Source organism: Drosophila melanogaster, chromosome 2R (assembly GCF_000001215.4).
Source record: "Drosophila melanogaster chromosome 2R".
NCBI lineage: Eukaryota > Metazoa > Arthropoda > Insecta > Diptera > Drosophilidae > Drosophila > Drosophila melanogaster.
In genome coordinates, this window is record NT_033778.4 from 4,546,106 (window position 1) to 4,565,765 (window position 19,660).

The following is a 19,660-nucleotide window of genomic DNA, read 5'->3' on the forward strand; positions in this document are numbered from 1 at the left end:
GTGAGCAGGAAAGAAACACAATTGTAATACAGGTTGAAGGCAAGATTAAGCCAACAGGCGTCTTCACGTCTTCAGGCTTTATCCAAATCTAGAGTGGAGAATTAAAAACGCGAAACTACTTTAACTTTTGCTCTTTAAAGTTTTTTAAACATTATTTGATATCTAATCACCTTTAACAAATTTCACTCTTTAAAATAAGCTAAGCGGCAGAAAAAGAAATCCAGAGATAAAAGCGAAATAAATAAACAAACATCAAAGAAAATCTTCAGAATCTGAAACAAGTGATGTTGTATACAATTAGAAAACACAGCAAGTTTGGAAAGTTTTAAGTTAAATACCAACAACCAACACAGCAAGTTTGGAAAGTTTTAAGTTAAATACCAACAACCAACAACATTTATTTTGTAAAAGTTTTAGTAGGACAAAATCCCTTATAACATATAATAAAAATAATTTACTTTAATTAAAGGTTGGTAGAACACATTTAAACATCATATAAACTATTCTAGTTGAATATACCTTGTGGAATTGTGGTATAAGCTGGTGGCTCATGCTCTTTATGAATAGGATATAAACGATGTGCGCTAATAAAGGAATTAAATTGTGTTTGTTAGTCACGGTCAAATAACTTAAACTTTATTTATGATGTGCAGTAACAATATATCTGACTACAAACTGCTAGAAATACTTAAAAATGGCATGATTGGAACGGTTTACAAAGCAGAAGATATAAACAACAAATGCTTGGCTGTTAAAAAAGTTTCTATGGATCAGCCAATGGAAAAGCTTACACTATTGTTTAACGAAGTTTTAACTGTTCGTCGGCTTCAACATAGAAATATAAACACTATCGTCAGTTGTTTTTTGTACAAGCAGTATGTTTATTTGACTTACAAGTTTATGTGTTTTGGAAATTGTGAAGTGCTGCTAAAAAACGTGTATACTTCTGGTAAATTGTAGATTAAATACAACTGTTGTGAGGGCAGAAACTTCGCTCTCTTTTTAAAAATTATTTGAAATTATGAGGTTGTTAGATTTTATTTAGTTAATAATAGTATTTCAACCTACATAATTTATATTTTTGAAGTGCCAGCGCCCACGCCCTTCATAATGTTACTATTCCATTAAATGTATTCCCAAACAAGTTCATAAAACTAACGCAATAGTGTTTATTATTATTGATCCGATTTGATAAATTGTAAAAGGAAATTTTATATCGTTAATGTTACTAGAAAGCAACGAAGATTTCTATTAATTGTGTAGTAATTTTTCGAGTGTTTCATTGTCAGATGTTTCATATGCATCCGGATTTATTTGCACAAAAATTGGAACTAAATCTGAATTACAAGTTTTGGTGTCTATTAAGTCTATTAAGTGGTCTATTAAGAATAACCTGGTTATTGTTAGTTAAATCTGAGTTTATTTTTTCTTGAATTATTTCAAAATTTCAAAATCTCTTCTATTTGGGGATTCAGCCAACTATTTTCAAGCACTACCTGTTAGATCTATGTCTTTTTTTATGTCTTTTACTTATAGTCCTGAAATTAAAGCTATTGATTAGGTTTTTAAAAATCCTGATTTCCTGTGTTATGGAGGGTAGAATTGGGTCGTAAGTTTTTAATATTATTAAGGCTGGGTGGTTAATTTTATCAATGGTATTTTCATATTCTTCTATGTCAATAATATGGATTTACATACATGTATCTAAAGATCCCTGTTTAAACCGTGCACTATGGGTAAAAAGCCGGAAATTTTGGTATTCATTACAATTTTAATGATACCGACTTAATTTTTTTTTATATTTATAATTAGGATTTAAATAGAATTTTGGATTTTGTTTATTTTTTGATCTGACAACGCCTTCTCCGCCCACAAAAACAATCCTTGAAAATAAAGTGAAAAATGTATTTATATACAAATGAAAGCGGTTTTAAAGGGAGATGGATGGATGGCGAAGGAGGTGTGGGTGTTAATTTGACTGTTGTTCAACCGATGGATCCGGATGTGTCTTCCCTGGTGGAGTGGCGTGGGAGCGAAGTGAGGACACAAGGTGCAAAAACCATTATTATGAGATAAAAGTCAATAAATTGTTTTATATTTAATTAAGTTGATTGTCATTCTTCAACTGCCTCCTCTTATTATAAAGGCAATTAAATTCGTCTTCCACTTCCACTTCTTTTTCTTTATTAGAATGATAACTTGATTTATTAAGTTCTACATCCGGATTTTGAAGAATATCGATTACTTCTTTTGGGAGGAGTTTCTTTTTTCCAAGCTCTCTTAAACAAAGACTTGAAAGCAATGGATCAGATGAATCCACTGCTCTATTAAAAACATCTGTAATGTTTGCTAGTCGGCTACATTTCCTGGCGTAAAATTTTCTATCGCTCTTATAAAGTTTGTTGCGCGCTTCTGACGCGTTTTTTCCAAGGACACTAACAGAAACAATAAATTGGCTTATTATTTTATATCCATGTGCCATTTCATTTTGCTTCTGGTACATTTGAAAAAGGAGGGAAAATATCGCATCCTTGCTGATTATTGAGCGCTTTTCCATTATTATATTGCTGCTTTGTAAATCCATTTTCAATTAAGAGAGCTAAAGCATTATCAGCACTTATTTTAATAGGATGACTTGTCTCAATTTTTTTTTTATATCATGTATTTCACTGCTTATCCTTTTTTTTTTTAATACAAAGGCCGTTTCTGCATGCTTCGTTTTTTTTTGCGGAAATTGAAGCACCATGTAGGAGAAGTGGTTTTAAATGCATTGTTCTGCAGCCAGCTTATTTGCTAATTTTTTTTTTAAGTTTATGCCCTGCATCTTCATATGTTAACTGCTTTCGTCTAGGTTTGCATTGTGTCATTAATGTCTTATCAATAACGACAACAATTTTAGACGCATGCCACAATAAATGATTTCGTTTGAATCGGTCCAACATTCGATTGCATTTCCTTAAGTGCTTATTTACATAAGTAATAAATTGGTTCACTTTCTTTGAAATTGTAATCTTTTGCTCCCTTCTATATTTTCCAAAATATAAGTGTTAACAGCGTCTGCATCGCGTTTGTAGTTGCTTCAAACATCCAGCAGAACTGCATGACTAAACTTATACACACCTACAACATAAAATGTTTCGCAAAAAAGGGCAAAAAGGGGCAAAAAACATTAATACCATTTGATTCCACATATATTTGTTAGAAACATACAACTTTAACCTTGGTGCTTCTTGGTGCCATACAAAAGTAATATTCCACAGAGCACTAGAACGTTTGTTCGTAAACAATTGAAAATACTCACAAGCAATACATTGGACAATTCAATTGCGCTGCAATTTGTTCAACTTTTTCCGCCAATTTTCACAATTCAAAGCACATCTCAATCAGCTGACTTTGAAAGCGGGCCAAAAATAAACGATAACTAGTAAAAATGTTTTCAAATTATTTTTATGCTATCTTGTTACCTAGGAATCAAAAAATGAAAGGAGCATTAAAATATCAATCACAAAAAAAATTACATTAATACCAAAATTTCCGGCTTTTTACCCATAGTGCCTTGGTTAGTCCTGTATTAAGTGTCACAATGTTCGAATTAGTGTAGCCCGTTACAGAGAACTGCAAGGGTGGCATTTTTTGCCACTCGACTCACACTCAACAATTTTGAGTGCGGGTGCCACTCACCACTCACATCGCCTGTACTACATCCTACATGTGCAGGCAAACAATCAGAAAAAGACATTTGCCTAAAAAGGGACGATAGGCAAAACACTAACTGGTTTCCCGTTAAGCACATGGGTGTTTCCAAAAACACTTGGGTGTTTCTAAAAATACTTGGGTGTCTCGTAGACAGTCGAGTCAAAGACAAGATGCGTAACGTGAGTGCTTGTGTCTTTGGTCGATTGCCTCGTCGGTTAATTACGTCTTCTTTGTTTTTCCTTCTTATACATTTTATATTATTAGTTCTTAATATTTGCTTCATTTTTTTTAATAAATGTATAATTAATTAATTAAAAAAATATTTAAAAAAAAAAACAATTAAATAATTAAGTATAAGTATTATTTAATAATATATAAGATTCTTATTTGTTAAGACATTAGATGCAAAGGTTGCAAAATTCTTAAAATGTGAGAAAAATCAAGTTCCTCTTTAATGTGTTTTAAAATATTTAATATATACTTTTAAGCCCACTATGTTAAAAAATCAGCAAATGCCGTCTTTAATTTTAAATACTTTTTGTGTTCGAAATCTGTGGCACCCATTGAGTACATCAAAAAGCAACATGTGCACGACCTTTTTTTTGGGTGTTCCCTTTCACCCTTCATTTCTTAGAACGTCACGACCGCCACCCATACAAATTTTATGAGTAGAAAAAAATGACCTGCGGACGATCTTGCTTGTGCGTCACCCACCCAAAACCACCTTGCCCAAGCATACAAGCAGGTTTTTGTAGACGAGCATTCAGCCAACCTACACACGATCATCACACACATGGGGGCATTTAAGGTCAACAGGCTACAATTGCATCGGCAACAGGAATTTTTCTAAGCTGCATTGAAAACATCCTTCTGGGGATACCTGGTGTATTGTCATATTTAGATGATATCATGATTATGGGAAAATCTGAACAGGAGCTTAGTAAAAGGCTAAAGGAAATTTTACATTACATTATACACATTAGGAATCCGGCCTTCCGCAGAAAAATTAAAAGCAATTCAACAAGCTCCCACACCAAAAGATAAAAAAAAATTACAAGCTTTCCTCGGATTGTTAAATTTTTACCATTCTTTCTTGACACTCAAGTCAAAACTGGCTGAGCCTTTACATCGGTTACTGGATTAAAATATTAATTGGACCTGGAATCGCCAATATGAAGACGCTTTCTCTGCGCTAATGGAACTGTAAAATTCCAAATGAGAAGATCTTACTCGTTGAGTTTTTGTAAGAAAACTGATTTTATTTGGAAATATCTTCGGTTTAAATAGGTGACATGAGAATCGCATCTTAAAGTAAATGGCCTACGCAGGGGCCTAAGTAAATAGTCCCCGCCTTATCGAGGTCCCACGCTCCGGCACATCTGCCTATCTTGAGCGGCGAGGACCTTATCTGTGGTCTCCCACTAAGGGACTATTTTAGGAGGCGGGGAACGATCTCAAGTGACTGACTCATGTAGTGTGCACTTAGATTACATGTTTTTGAGCACTGCACCCATGTCGCCTTAGATAACAAAATCCTAAATATAAATTATCCCTCTCGATTCATTTACATAAGATATGAACGGAGCCCAAAATTGTAAGTCTTTAAATATATTCGTGTTCATGTGTGAACAGGAACTATTTACTTCCGAAAACTTAATAGTTCACTATGATTGCAAGTTGCTGTTAATACTAGCATGTGACGTATCGCCATATGGGCTGGGAGCAGTTCTTAGCCACAGATTCCCAGACTGATCCGAAAAACCAATTGCCTTTTATTCACGAACTCTGTCAAAAGCAGAGCGAAAGCAGTTGCTCTAATTGATGGTGTCAAAAAATTGCATAATTGCTAAATTCCAAATTGTTTAGCATTTAACAATTTACGCATTTAACAATGCTACGTCGCTCTATATTCCTTAACGCATATAACTTCGATATATTGTAGTTTACCGCAAGGGATCCAAACTTGGGAATGCTGAGTTTCTTAGCCGCTGCCCAATAGACCTCCAAGAGCGACGTCATCCATTTTAGAAGATTTACATTCAGCTCACCAGAGATTGGTAAAAATGAAGGCCCTAGCACCCAGCTAAGTTTGGTGACCCAACATCGATGCTACAATGAGTCAATTGTAAAAAACTGGAAATAGCATGCCAGGAAATCATGAATCATGAATCAAACGCCATTTTGACCAACTTCGAAATATTTAATAACCGATAGAATATCGGCACCCATCAACCAGCTGATAATATTACTTAATCATCTTGTAACAAACCATCAAATAAATCACCGATTAATATTAAGGCTTGACGTATTTAATATATGATATTTAATGTAATATATTTAATATGTCTGCCTGCCCGTATGAACGTCGAGATCTCTTGAACTATTAAAGCTAGAAGGTTGAGATTCTAGAGACATAGATGGCATCGCAAGTTTGTTGACCCATGTTGGCACGCACACTTTAACGTCCACAAACCGCACAGAACTGTCACGCCAACACTTTTGAAAAATGTGAGCGGTTTGGCAGTATTAGGGCGTTAGAGTAGGTGTGCAAACATTTTATTGTGAAAATCGATAGAAATTAAATTATTTTATTACTATTAAAAGTTTTTCAAAAATGTGGGCGTGGCAGTTGTGGGCGGTTGTAGGGCGTTAGAGTGGTCGTGGCATATTTTTGTTTTCGGTAGAAAACTACGAGACTAATAAAATTTTAAAAAATTATCAACACATTTATCATTAAATTAAATTGTCTTCTAGCCACGTTCGCACACATACACACTTTTTCGCTTATTGTGCTAACGCTCGGTCGCTGACGTGTGAAGACGTGTTTTCATCGAGCTCCGTATAAAATCGGTTGTTTTTAAGGAAGTGAATGATTATTAATATATTACAAACAAATAAATCGAAAGCGAAAGAGACGCTCTGTGCGATGCATCATCGCTCGAATACATATTCTGTGTTTGAAATAGTATAAGCAAGTATTTTTCAAAAGAAAAAGAACAAAAAAAAAAAAAAAAGGAAAAAGAAAAAAGAAAAAAAAGACACTATGAGCCGGAACGATACTCGCGTTCAGCGACAACGCGAGCAAGACGATCGCCGGCTCTCATTGCAACAAAACAACGCGTACTTTTCGTACGTCTCCGCGACTTCTGCAGACATCGAGCGTCAATCACCCATAACCCGGCAAGTTTATCATTGCCAACAACTCAAGAAAGAGCGCGTTCTTGCTCTCCCTCACTACTGTCACAAAACCCCCAATCTCCAAACACTTGCGAAATTTCTTTACGCTTACCTACGGTGACTAGTACTGTGACAACAACAAGCACTGCAACTGCAATCACAACAACAACTGGAACGGTATCGTCAGCTCGCTCAATTTCGTCGACGCAAGCATTTGCTCCTACTGAGCCAGCGATCAAAACAAAAACACAATTTAACGGTTCTGCTGCGCTATCAGCAAGCCAAAACGTAAACAAGAACGCCGGGTCCACCATACAGGCTGGAATGGATCGCTACATAACAATAAAAAGAAAACTTAGCCCTCAAAATTACAAAAGCCAACAAACAAAACAAATCAAAAATTACACGCGACAATGCTAACATGCTCACTAACAAAACGCCAGAAAACACCAACAGATTTGAGCTGCTGGCAAATTCTACTGATGAAAGTATACAACCGGCAAAGTCACCTAAGAAGGTCAAGCCTCCTCCAATATACATTCGCGAAAAAAGCTCAAGTGCATTAGTGAACAAAATAGCCACACTTATAGGAGAAAGCTCATTTTACGTAATACCCTTAAGAAAAGGGAACATAAATGAAACAAAGGTTCAAACTGAAACCGAGGATAGCCATCGTATACTAACCAAATTCTTGGATGAAGCAGGAAAAAACTTTTATACATACCAACTAAAAAGCGCAAGGGGCCTACAGGTTGTTCTCAAAGGGATTGAGGCAACTGTTTCGACCACTGAAATCGTAGAAGCGCTCAAGGAAAACAACTTTAGTGCAAAAATGGTCATGAACATATTAAACAAAAATAAGGAACCACAACCAATGTTCAAAATCGAGTTGGAGCCAGAGCGCCAGACACTGAAAAAAAATGAAGTTCATCCAATCCACAAGTTACAGCTCCTACTGCATCGGCGTATAACAGTGGAAGAGCCACACAAGCGCAATCGCCCAGTGCAGTGCACTAACTGCCAAGAATATGGCCACACTAAGGCGTACTGTACGCTGAGATCTATTTGCGTAGTCTGTAGTGAAGCTCATAGCACAGCGAACTGCAATAAGAACAAGGAAGACATCTCTGTTAAAATGTGCAGCAACTGCGGTGAAAGTCACATAGCGAACTGGCGTGGATGTGTAGTATACAAGGAACTAAAGAACCGCCTTAACAATTGCGGAGAATCAATACGCGCTCAGACCACCCACATCGCTCACACTCCGCCACAATCGGGCCCGTCCTACACTGCACCCCACCCTACTCATCGTACCAGTCCTAGCGTTTCCTTCGCTAGTTCCTTAAAATCGAGAATTAAATCTGTGAATTCTCTAACACAAAAGTCGACTTCTACTCGGGAAGAACAGAAAATAACTACCTTGAACGAACAAACGCAGCATATATCAACTGGCATTGAAACGATGATGATCTCACTCCAGGAAACCCTAAAAGAGTTTATGACATTCATGCAAACTACAATGCAAGAGCTTATGCGAAACCAAAATATGCTGATACAGCTTCTTCTGTCATCCAAATCAACATAATGTCTCCACTTCAAATATCTATGTGGAACGCGAATGGTGTTTCACGGCATAAAAACGAACTTGCCCAGTTCTTATTCGAAAAAAATATTGACGTCATGCTCCTCTCCGAGACACATCTAACAGACAAGCACAACTTATTCTACGCCACAAACCATCCGGACGGCAAAGCCCATGGGGGCACTGGTATACTTATCAGAAGTCGCATCAAACACCACCTTTATAACAGAACTGAAATGGACTACCTGCAATCCACTTCCATAAGCATGCAATCCAGCTGCGGCCCCGTCACTCTGGCCGCAGTCTACTGCCCACCTCGTTTTGTAGTTTCTGAGGACCAATTCTTGGAATTTTTCAACTCACTCGGTGAGCGATTCATAGCGGCCGGTGACTACAATGCCAAGCATACGCACTGGGGATCACGTCTTTTGACCCCAAAGGGCAAACAACTTTACAACGCGCTCATTAAGCCGCGAAACAAGCTCGATCATGTGACTCCGGGTAGGCCTACATACTGGCCAGCAGATCCAAATAAGCTACCGGATCTCATTGACTTCGCAATAATAAGAAAGATTCCAAGAAATAATATTACGGCCGAGTCACTTGCAGAACTATCATCTGATCACTCTCCAGTTCTACTTACTCTCTGGCACCGACCACATATAACTGAGCGGCCCTACAGGCTGACAGGCAACAGGACCAACTGGACAAGGTACGCGAAATATGTTTGTACTCACATGGAACCAACCCAAACAGTATTCACCGACGAGGATGTTGATCGCCTGGTCAACTCGATAGAGGAAACACTTGTTGCTGCAGCCAAGGCCTCTACACCTCCAGACACTCACAAAATGACAAATCATAGCAAGACAAATCGTGAAATCGAACTGCTAGTACTTGAAAGACGAAGACTAAGAAGAGAATGGCAGAATCATAGATCCCCATCGGCTAAAGAACATCTAAAAATAGCAACACGTAAACTAACCAGGGCACTTAAGCTTAAGGAAGCCAACGCCCAGCTTCTATATATCAAACAACTATCGCCCACCAGCAAAAGGAACCCTTTGTGGAAAGCACACAAAAGCATACACCCACCGACAGAAACAGTCGTTCCACTGCGAGGTCCCTCTGGAAGCTGGATACGCAGCGACGAAGATAGAGCTAATGCGTTCGCCGATCACCTTCAGAAAGTATTCCTACCAAATCCTGCTAGCAACTCATTTGTCCTCCGTGTAGTAACTAAAAGCTTGCCCCCTATAAATCCAGTAACATTCAGCCAAAGTGAGATAGCATCTATTATAAAAGATCTTAAGCCCAAAAAATCACCTGGACATGACTTGGTGACACCAAAAATGATCATAGAACTCCCACCGTGTGCGGTTCTGACCTTATGCCATCTCTTCAACGCTATTACGAAACTTGGATACTATCCCCAAAGGTGGAAAAAATCTGTTATAGTAATGATTCCCAAGCCAGGCAAAGACAAAACGCAACCCTCATCCTACAGACCAATCAGTCTCCTAACGTGTCTCTCGAAACTGTTTGAAAAAGGCGAAATACAATACCATCGCATCAGTTTGGCTTTCGCAAAAATCACGGAACGATCGAACAGGTCAATCGCATCACAAACGAAATTCGTACCGCTTTTGAGCACCGGGAATACTGTTCAGCTATATTCTTAGATGTTGCACAAGCATTTGACCGAGTCTGGCTGGAAGGACTAATGTACAAAATAACAAAACTGCTTCTTCAGAACACGCACAAATTGTTCGAATCTTATCTCTTCAAAAGAGTGTTCTCAACCAGGTGTAACAGTTCGACTTCACACGACTGCGTTATCAATGCTGGAGTCCCCCAAGGTAGTGTACTGGGCCCCGTTCTTTACGCCCTATTCACTGCAGACATGCCTACAAACTATCAGCTCACAACCTCTACGTTTGCTGACGATACCGCAATGCTTAGCCGATCTAGATGCCCAGCAAAGGCAACAGAGCAACTTGCCTGCCATCTTAAAATAGTGGAAAGATGGTTTGCGGACTGGCGCATTAAGATTAACGAGACCAAAAGCAGACATGTAACCTTCACACTGAACAGACAAACCTGCCCACCCTGTACCCTGAACAATACATTTATCCCACAAGCAGACGTAGTAACATATCTCGGCGTTCACCTAGATAGACGCCTCACCTGGCGGCGACATATAGAATATAAGAGGACTCATATGAAGCTTAAAGCAGCCAATCTTCGCTGGTTTATTAATTACAACTCTCCCCTTAGTCTGGAATACAAAGTACTCCTCTACAATACCGTGCTGAAACCCCTCTGGACATACGGCTGTGAACTATGGGGAAACGCTTCAAAAACCAACATTGAAATCATACAGCGAGCTCAGTCCACGATTCTGCGAACTATCACTGGGGCACCATGGTTCCTACGCAGCGAAAGCATCCATAGAGACCTCCACATAAATCTTGTCAATGAGGAAATTCAGATGAAAAAAAGTAAACATCAAGCAAAGCTCGCCGCACACGAAAATCCTCTCGCGAAGTCGCTTACGCGAGTCTACAGTCAGAGCCGACTGAAGCGCAAAGATTCTCCAGCCCAGCAAAGAAATCCTAGGGCCGTCTCTAACTAATACAATTACTTCATATTGTAATTAATATAAGTTATATAATAAGATTTGAATAATTATTGTTAGTCTCACAAAAAGAGAAGATCCAATAAATAACGCAATAAGTTTAACAAAAAAAAAAAAAAATTGTGCTAATAGTTTTACACTCTCAATATTACGCGAGCGGAATGTATGCCCGTAACCCATCTTGTTATTCTGGTCTTTGGTTATACGCTGTGTCAGCACTTTACACGGTGTCATACAAAACAGTAGCACGTAAATTTTGGTGCGTATCATTTTTTTATTCAATGGTGATATTACCGAGGGACATTTTTACCGTGACAAAAATAATACAGATATCGTACATTCTTGAAATCTTGTAATGGTAAATCGAATACCGAATATCGAATAATTGCAAAATACATAAAAATCGGGAAATAATTAACCGTAAATACGGCTGCAAATTTTGTGTTCTCAGTTGCTCGAAAGTACTGCTCAAACTGTATACATCTTTAATAAACCCAAATCGAATGTTTCGATTTGATGATCCAGCTCTGATTGTGAGGCTGAAACAAATTGAAGACCTTTGAGAAGCTTTGCAGTAGCAGCACCTAAAATGTTGTTTTGAGAGATTCTGCGTTGGATACCATCCGACCCTTGGAATCTTGAAAGGCAACAATGCTTCTGCGTTAGATATATTGTTTATTGATTTTATTGAAACGCAATCTTTTTTTTCCGAGCAGTCGCCACTAAAAGACGTAATGTTCATTGTACATTCCCGGTCGGGCATTGCACGATTCCGGCTCAAAATTGCATCTAAGTACATCCCGTTTTGCCAACCAGATTCACCTTAAAAAACCAAGGTCCTATGGCACAGTTTCGGGAATAGGCGATTTCAATTTCGTTACTGATGTATTTTTTGTCGATATTATCCTGCATTCCAATTGCTCCAAATATTCAGCTTCAACATGGATATCGTACACTGGAAAATACTACAAAACATACAGCGAGCAGGCCCTCACTTTAACAAAGTTCAGCGCGTGGATCTGTAATTAAGAATGTGTTTGGGATTGGTTGTGTCTGGAGGTTGTGTACCGCCAAGTGGCACTTCCTTAATAGCTTCTCGCGTTCCATCCCAGACCCCTGAGGACAATGTTAATGAAAGGCTTGATGTCCTTTTGCAAAGATTCCGGGAGGTAGAAAGTTGTCCGGTCATAAAACGGATTTTGCACGAGGACAGCTGCTTCCATGGCATTTTTAGATTGACTACCTTCAAAATGATTATAGCTCGTACTTGGAAGTACGGTTGGCAAATCTGGGGCTTGGCGTGTGACAGCTAAATCAATAGGCTTCAGGTTATCCAGAATAGTTCTATGAGATTTGTCACTGGTTACGAGTTGTATGTGGAAACACCACCCTGCATAAGGATGAAACTGCCCACGGTATTTTATAAACTAGCACTAAAGTCGCTATCACGAAAGTCCAAGGCACCACAGGAATCGGCTGGCAGATTTCCTGTACAGTACTCGCCCACCAATGAGGCTTAAGGAAATCGAGGGATCATCATCATCAATCATTCTTCGTCTTTTTCAAGGAGTTTCAGTATACACTTACATTTATACAACTTTTATTGTCCGTTTTTGTTAATTATAAATTTAGATACAGCTAATTTTAGTTAGCCGGCGCTCCCAAATGGGCTGAATTAATTGCTGCCAAAGTCACAAAGTTGGAGGTGGAATTCCCCGTATGCCTTTCGTAAATAAAGATTTAAAAAATCTTTTGCATTTGCACGTTCCTATCTTTTCGCTCATCTTTGTACAGAACGTTCGGAGAGATAGGTTTGATCTCATTCGCCTACATACATACGCCGCCTGTATACAAACGCTGGTTTGACCCTTTCGCTGTCAAATAAACTAAAATAAACAAAGAATATTATTTTTTTTTATTCAATTGCCATTGAAAAAGCTCGTTGGCTAAACAACTATCAACATAAAATGATAAAAAAAAGGTTAGTCATTGTCGAGTCACGCAGCCGCCAGGAATTTCTAAATTTGTACTGAATAAATATGCCAACTTTGGAGACAGTTAAACTCTGCGACACCTCAGATGTGCACCAAGATCTCCGTTATCTAAGCTCCACTCTCTCTCGCTCGCTCTAGTACTCTCGTACTTACACCTTTGTTTATCGTTCTGCTGTTCGCTCTGCATTTAAGTCGCACATTATCATTCGCTTTCGCAACTTATACATATCATCTAATCGATCCAAATTCTTGTTTGCTAAAACCAATAAAACATAAACGTTCCAAACACTACCTCGTCTTTTCATTGCTCAACAATTGCTAATAAAATAGCTTTTTAGCTCAATAGTCATAATAAAGAATACAGCACCAATATAAGTCTATTTATTATTAAATATTTCGCAAACCAACAATATTTTAATAATATGTATAAGTTATACGAGTATTTTATAGTTTTAATACCCGTTAATCGTAGGGTAAAAGGGTATTCTAGATTCTTTGAAAAGTATGGATATCGAAGGATTCTTTTCCGACCCTTAACATATATACTCTTGATCCGGATCAATAGCCTAGTCGATCAGGGCAGTTGCGTCTGTCCGTATAAACAGCGGGATCTCAGAAACTATAAAATCTAGCAGGTTGAGATGCGGCATACAGATTCCGCACAAAACTGCCACGTCCAGACTTTTGAAAAACTTTTAGATTCTTATTTGTTATATTGTTTATCTTGCCAATTTATATCGGTATACTAAAAACACTGTGGACAGGACCCTCATTTCACTTACGTACCCACTTTTAAAGAATTTTATTTATATATTTAATTGTTTCTCATTTTATTCCCCAATATCTATCGACATCGCCGAAAAATGATGAAATTTCGAGTTCACATTCACACTAGTGGTGTCAAATCTACTTCTACTTAGATCACTTTCACTTTTAAAAAATTGCTATTGGTTTCTATTTTGCGCTTGCTTACTCTTATCATTTTGTTTCCTTCTATTTCTATTTTATTAAATTGATTTTGGGAATTTTGCTTAAAAATTATTTGAGTGAACTCCAGGTTACGATTGTGTTTGGTTTTATGTATTTTATTATAGCATTCTCTCTTATTTATTATTGATTTATCGATACGTTCACAAATTTGCTTGTAATGTACCTAAATATTTTTCAGGGTTTCCGGAAGTTGCAATAGCACTCATTTTAAAGGATGTATTATCAGCACTTACTTATATTCACTCCGAGCATTATGTTCATGGATCAGTAAGGGCTAAGCACATACTCTTAAGTCCCAGAAAAGCAGTTCTATCAAATTTTAGTTACTGTCAAAGTTTTATTAGTCAAGGAGAAAAAAAAACGTTTATATTTGGATCAACGGTTGGAATAGAAAAAGAGTTGTATTGGACAGCACCAGAAGTTTTATATCAAAACCTTTCTGGTTACACTGAAAAAATAGATATTTATTCCATCGGAATTACTTGTTGCGAAATGGCAAACGGGTTTCAACCCTTTAAAGACACAGAATTAACATACATGTATATTGAAAAAGTGCGTGGAAGTCTGCAGGTGCTACTGGATAAAAACAGCCTTTTGGAAAATCAAGGTAATTTTTATCATGTTAGAAAATATTTTTGACAAATCGATAGAGGCAAAACAAATATTAAAATTATAAAACTCTTCCATTTTTCAAAAACGTGGACGTAACAAATTTATCGTTTTGTGGGCGCAACATCTTTTAAACAACCTTGGGCTGCGCTTTCGTCTTCAGAATCGGATTTTTACAAAAATATAATGAATCTGCGAAAATGGCCTTTTATCTGTCCGCTCTGCTGGCGCAGTCGCTACGCGGCGGTGGCGTTTTTCTGCTGAAGCGGTAAACACTATAATATAGTCTGAATGGTGCCTTCTTGTGGCAGAATTAATAACATAAAAACGGAGAGAGATGTTTATTTTCTGTTTATTGTATTGGATTACATCTTATATGATACCAAAAATTGTGTGCACCTCCCCTTATATTAAATTAACTAATTTTGTACAGGGATTTCTCTAATTTCGTCTGCTTTTTCTAGTCCAAGCAAAAACGACTGATTCCGTGGTAGTAATTGCATATTAAATTATTTTACAAATAATAACCAACAATTCAGCAACAGCCTTTTCTATCTTTCTTTTAGCTGAGCGATTGTTTTGCTTGCAAACAAGCGCTTGTGCGCACGGCACTCTTAAAACTAAAGTCTAATCTTATTATACTAACATAACGGCGTAATTTGTATTTTGTATTAAGGATTTTTGAAAAATGTCTTTTTGGCTACAAAAAGGTACCATTCAGTCTATAGTGCACTTCGAGAATCGGCATTTTCGGATTGTCCTGATGCCTCTAAACGGACGTGTGTTTATGTTTTGAACATTGGGCGAGCGGCGAATGCGTCACCATGTTTTAATGGAGCGCCTTTGGGAAAAGTTCTGGCAACGACTTGGGAAATACGAAAAAGTCGTGAGTACCGGTAAATAATGTTATCCAAAGTTGTTGTTTTCCACGCTAATTGTAAGGCTAGATGCGCGGTGCACTGGAAATGAGATTTGTCAGCAATCAGTTTTAAGTCAGAATAGTTATTCTACGCCGCTGGGTGCTGGGTGCGAGAAGGAAAATGATGAAAGGAAAATACCACGTCGGAATCTAAGTTGTGTCCATTCAGGCGTGACTCTGTAAGCAGGCGAACGATGGCAGAGTACGATGCCACCCTTTTATCGTTCCTTGTTTTGGGGTGTTATAACCCGTTAATCGTAGAGTAAGAGCTAGATTCGCTAAAAAGAATGTAAAAGGCAGAATGAAGCGTTTCCGACTATATAAAATATATATAGGATCAATGGCCGAGTCGATCTCTCCATATGCGTCTGTCCGTATGAACGTCGAGATCTCAGAACTATAAAAGCTAGAAGGTTGAGGCTAAGCATACAGATTCTAGAGACAAGCCGCAGAAGCGCCCACATTTTTCAACCACTATTCAAAATTTATTTCACAATTTGGATAGTTTTGTAAATTTCTATTGATTTGGAAAACAATTTTTTTTGATACGCCCACTCTAACGACGTAAAACTGCCACCCCCACAATTTTAAAAAATTTTTCATATATTTTCAGAAATTTTTCATATTTTTATTAGTCTTGTAAATTCTATCGATTTGCAAAAAAACTTTTTGCCCAAACGCGCACACCTTAGAACAATTTTAAATTTTTTTCTCATTTTGAGTAACGTGTATCTGATAATCTGGGCAAAGACGCTAGAATAACAAGATGCGTAACGGCCATACATTGGTTTGCAGCCACTTTTTTTGTTACGGCCAAAATTGTTTAAAACTTCTAAGGTGAAGGGGGGCATATTTTGTCAAATTTACAATGCATAAGCATACGTGTGCACACATACAGTTGTCTGCTATCCCTGTTTGCGCTCTCTCGCTCTCGAACATAAATTCGAGAGAACCTGGAGCCACCTCTAGAGCCACGGCGAAAAAATCGTGTGCCAAAAAATCGTATGGCGTTACGCATCGTGTTATTCTAGTGTCTTTGGTCTGGGAACTCTCTTGTTTTTATTTTATTGTTTTTCTTGTCCATTTGTACATAGTCAATTAGTTCTGCACAACTAAAGCTTCTCTTTATTTTAGGTTCCCTATCCCTGGAGCACACAAATAAACGAATTGCTCGTGATGTAATTGTAAACAAATCATTTTCGGAAAACTTCCATCAATTTGTTGAACTATGCTTGAATAAAAATCCATTGTCTCGATGGGCAGCATCAAAATTAATGACACACTCGTTTCTTAAGCAATGTCGGAATACCAGTCTTTTGGACCAATTGAAAGACTTAGGCCAAAAAATGTCAAAGTTCAAAAGAAATGAACGTAAGTATGCTTGCACTGATAATATATAAATTAGTTTAATTTGGGATTAAGCTTTTGGGGAAATTATATACTTGTTATAGGGCTTTCTTCGACAACGAAATATTTTCTGACAGTAAGCATCAGCAAAGTTTAATTTGAAAGCGTTACGTATTTTAAGCTTATAAAACTTTTTTTTTTATATTTTTAAAAAATATAAAAAACTCTCAGCTTCACCACGAATAAGCTTAGAAATAAAGACTGTTCCAAGAGCATAGTTCAACGGTTAGCTAGGGAAGGTAAATTAATTAAAAGTCTACTGGAATAAGGAGGTAATAGAATAGAATAGAATATAGAATAGAACAGAATCGACTTGCATATAAAGAATGACCTCGGAACGATATATTGAATAAGAATGATTTTAATAAAGTTCTCTATCAATAATTATCTAATCTATAATTATTATCAAACCCAACATACACGTGAACTACTCGTTTATATTTTTTTAATTCACTAATCAAAGAAACTGAATAGAATATAATTTATGTAAGAGGAGTAATTCAATCACGGAAGAAAAGCAGGGTCCTAGAACGCGAAATTTCATCATTGATCTGGGATATCGATATTGGGGAATAAAATGAGGAAAAATGTAAAACATGTTCCAAATTGTGGGCGTCAGCGGTTTGGCGGCTTTAGGGCGTTAGAGAGGGCGTGGCAAAATGTGTTTTGACAAATCGATAGAAATGTACACTACTAATAAAACTATGAAAAATATCCAACAATTTTTCAAGAGTTTTTGGCGGTTTTAGTGCGTTACAGTGGGTGTGCCAAAAGTTTTTTAGCAAATCGATAGATAAAATATAAACCAATAATATAATATAATAAAATAAAATATAGAAATATAAATGTGTTCAAATTTTTATAAGTCTTGTAAATTTATATTTGCCAAAAAACTTTTTGCCACGCCCGTTCTAACGCTCTAAAACTTCCACGTCCACATTTTTGAAAAGTTTTAAATTTTTTTAAAGTTTTATTAGTCTTGTAAATTTCTATGGATCTGAAATTATCAAATTTCCCGTTCGCATTCACACTAGCTGAGAAACGGGTTTTGGATAGTCGGGAAACTCGACTATAGCATTCTCTCCTATTTTATAATATTATTAGTCGTGTAAATTGTTATCGATTTGCCTAAAAAAAATTTGCCGATAAAAAATCACAAGGCTAATAAAAATGTGAGAAAACATCGACACGTTTTTCGAAAGTGTGGGCGTGGCAGTTTTCTGCGGCTTGTGGGCGTTAGAGATTAGATTTAGTAAGCACAATACAACATGGCAACATCCTTCTATAAATAATATAAATTTTCCCTCTCGTTGCAGATGAAATATTCTCTGATGCTCGGGGCAGCCACAACCCTCAACCAAATGATACAATATGGAAATTTTAAGAACTGTTTTATTGTTTTTCTGATCACTTCGGTGCCTTTAGTACAGAATCTACATAATTAATTATTCTTGCTTTCTATTTATTTAGGGGTTTAGAACAGCTGACTGTGCAAAAATTAAATTTATGTATACTATATTTTATTTAGATGAGCAAAATTTAGATGGAAAATTCATTCTTAAACTAGCCAAAAAACCGAAAAAAAGTGAAGTCATTTAATTAGAACATCCTGAAAGTGCGCTAATAATAGATAAATAGATAAGTTATGATACGTTTATGCTTAGCTCTGGGTGCCTTATTAAGGATCATATTAAATGCGGCTATGCGACTATAATTTCCGCTTTTGGTCTAGGTGAGCTTCCTATCCGGTTCTTTCCTAATCATGCCGTCTTGGCATCAAGTCATAATTCTTTTTGTCTCCGAGCAAACAATTTTTTCGTAAAAATTTAAAACTTGCTCCGCGTGAAAAAATAAAAGTAGTGAAATATATAAATCAAGTGACTTTTCATTTTCGTTTACTCTTTATCCTCGTATTTGTCGCCAACATTTAGCCACCCGATAAAGTAAACACAACCCTTAATGCGCTTCAAACTGCATCAGTCAGCAAATTTCAATTTCACGATGCTGGTAAATAACTTCAGAATAAAGCTTTTATCCTAAACATAACTAAAAGTTCAAATCAAAAGCTTCTGGCCCATCAGGATTGGATCAGGATAAAGAATTAGAAGATCAGGCTGAAAGGGGACGAGATCGAGAACAGCTTCAAACAAAAGATAAGCTAGTGATAAATAAATAAATATTAAATAATAAAAAATAAAAACTATTTTTTAAAATAACTAAATAGTAACAATTTTAATTCGTATGTTTTAACAGGCGGGAATTTATTCTGGGAAAATCAATGATTGGCGCAGCCACTGTTGCCACGCCCACAAACCGCACAAAACAGCCACGCCCACGCTCTTGAAAAATGTGTTTATATTTTTCACATTTTTATTAGTCTTCTAAATTTCTATTTGCCAAAAAACTTTTTCCCACGTCCGCTCTAAAACTGCCATATTTGCCAATATTGAAAATTTTTTATTTTATTTAAAAGTTTTATTTGTCTTGTAAATTTCTATATATTTACCCACTAAAAACAAAAATATATAATAAAAATGTGAGAAAATAGCAACGTTAGAGATTAGATATAGTAAGCACATTACAATATCCGGTTGCTAACCATATCATAATAATGTTTTTTAATAGTGTTTCAAGACTGATTTTTTGTG

At 36.8% G+C, this 19,660-nt stretch overlaps 1 protein-coding gene across 2 annotated transcripts, besides 18 other annotated features; it reads left to right on the plus strand.

Moving 5' to 3' along the window:
- The first annotated feature begins 585 nt into the window (after positions 1-585).
- Positions 586-19,176, plus strand: Stlk (Ste20-like kinase). 2 transcript variants are annotated; one of them, NM_001042977.3, is made up of 4 exons: positions 586-949; positions 14,256-14,684; positions 16,740-16,976; positions 18,329-19,176. In NM_001042977.3, the coding sequence occupies exons 1-4, from the start codon at positions 643-645 to the stop codon at positions 18,394-18,396; spliced, it is 1,041 nt and encodes a 346-aa protein (NP_001036442.1). In that variant the 5' UTR covers positions 586-642; the 3' UTR covers positions 18,397-19,176. The 2 variants fall into 2 exon arrangements, with proteins under 2 accessions (NP_001036442.1, NP_001246138.1); NM_001259209.2 differs by having other exon boundaries at positions 18,329-18,882.
- Positions 1,729-3,554: a mobile genetic element.
- Positions 3,609-4,413: a mobile genetic element.
- Positions 4,899-5,327: a mobile genetic element.
- Positions 6,039-6,186: a mobile genetic element.
- Positions 6,187-6,374: a mobile genetic element.
- Positions 6,491-11,209: a mobile genetic element.
- Positions 11,254-11,292: a mobile genetic element.
- Positions 12,129-12,276: a mobile genetic element.
- Positions 12,362-12,841: a mobile genetic element.
- Positions 13,538-13,979: a mobile genetic element.
- Positions 13,980-14,179: a mobile genetic element.
- Positions 15,875-16,286: a mobile genetic element.
- Positions 16,351-16,644: a mobile genetic element.
- Positions 17,176-17,290: a mobile genetic element.
- Positions 17,541-17,614: a mobile genetic element.
- Positions 17,856-18,096: a mobile genetic element.
- Positions 18,156-18,254: a mobile genetic element.
- Positions 19,177-19,314: 138 nt separating the features above from the next.
- Positions 19,315-19,445: a mobile genetic element.
- The last annotated feature ends 215 nt before the right edge of the window (positions 19,446-19,660 follow it).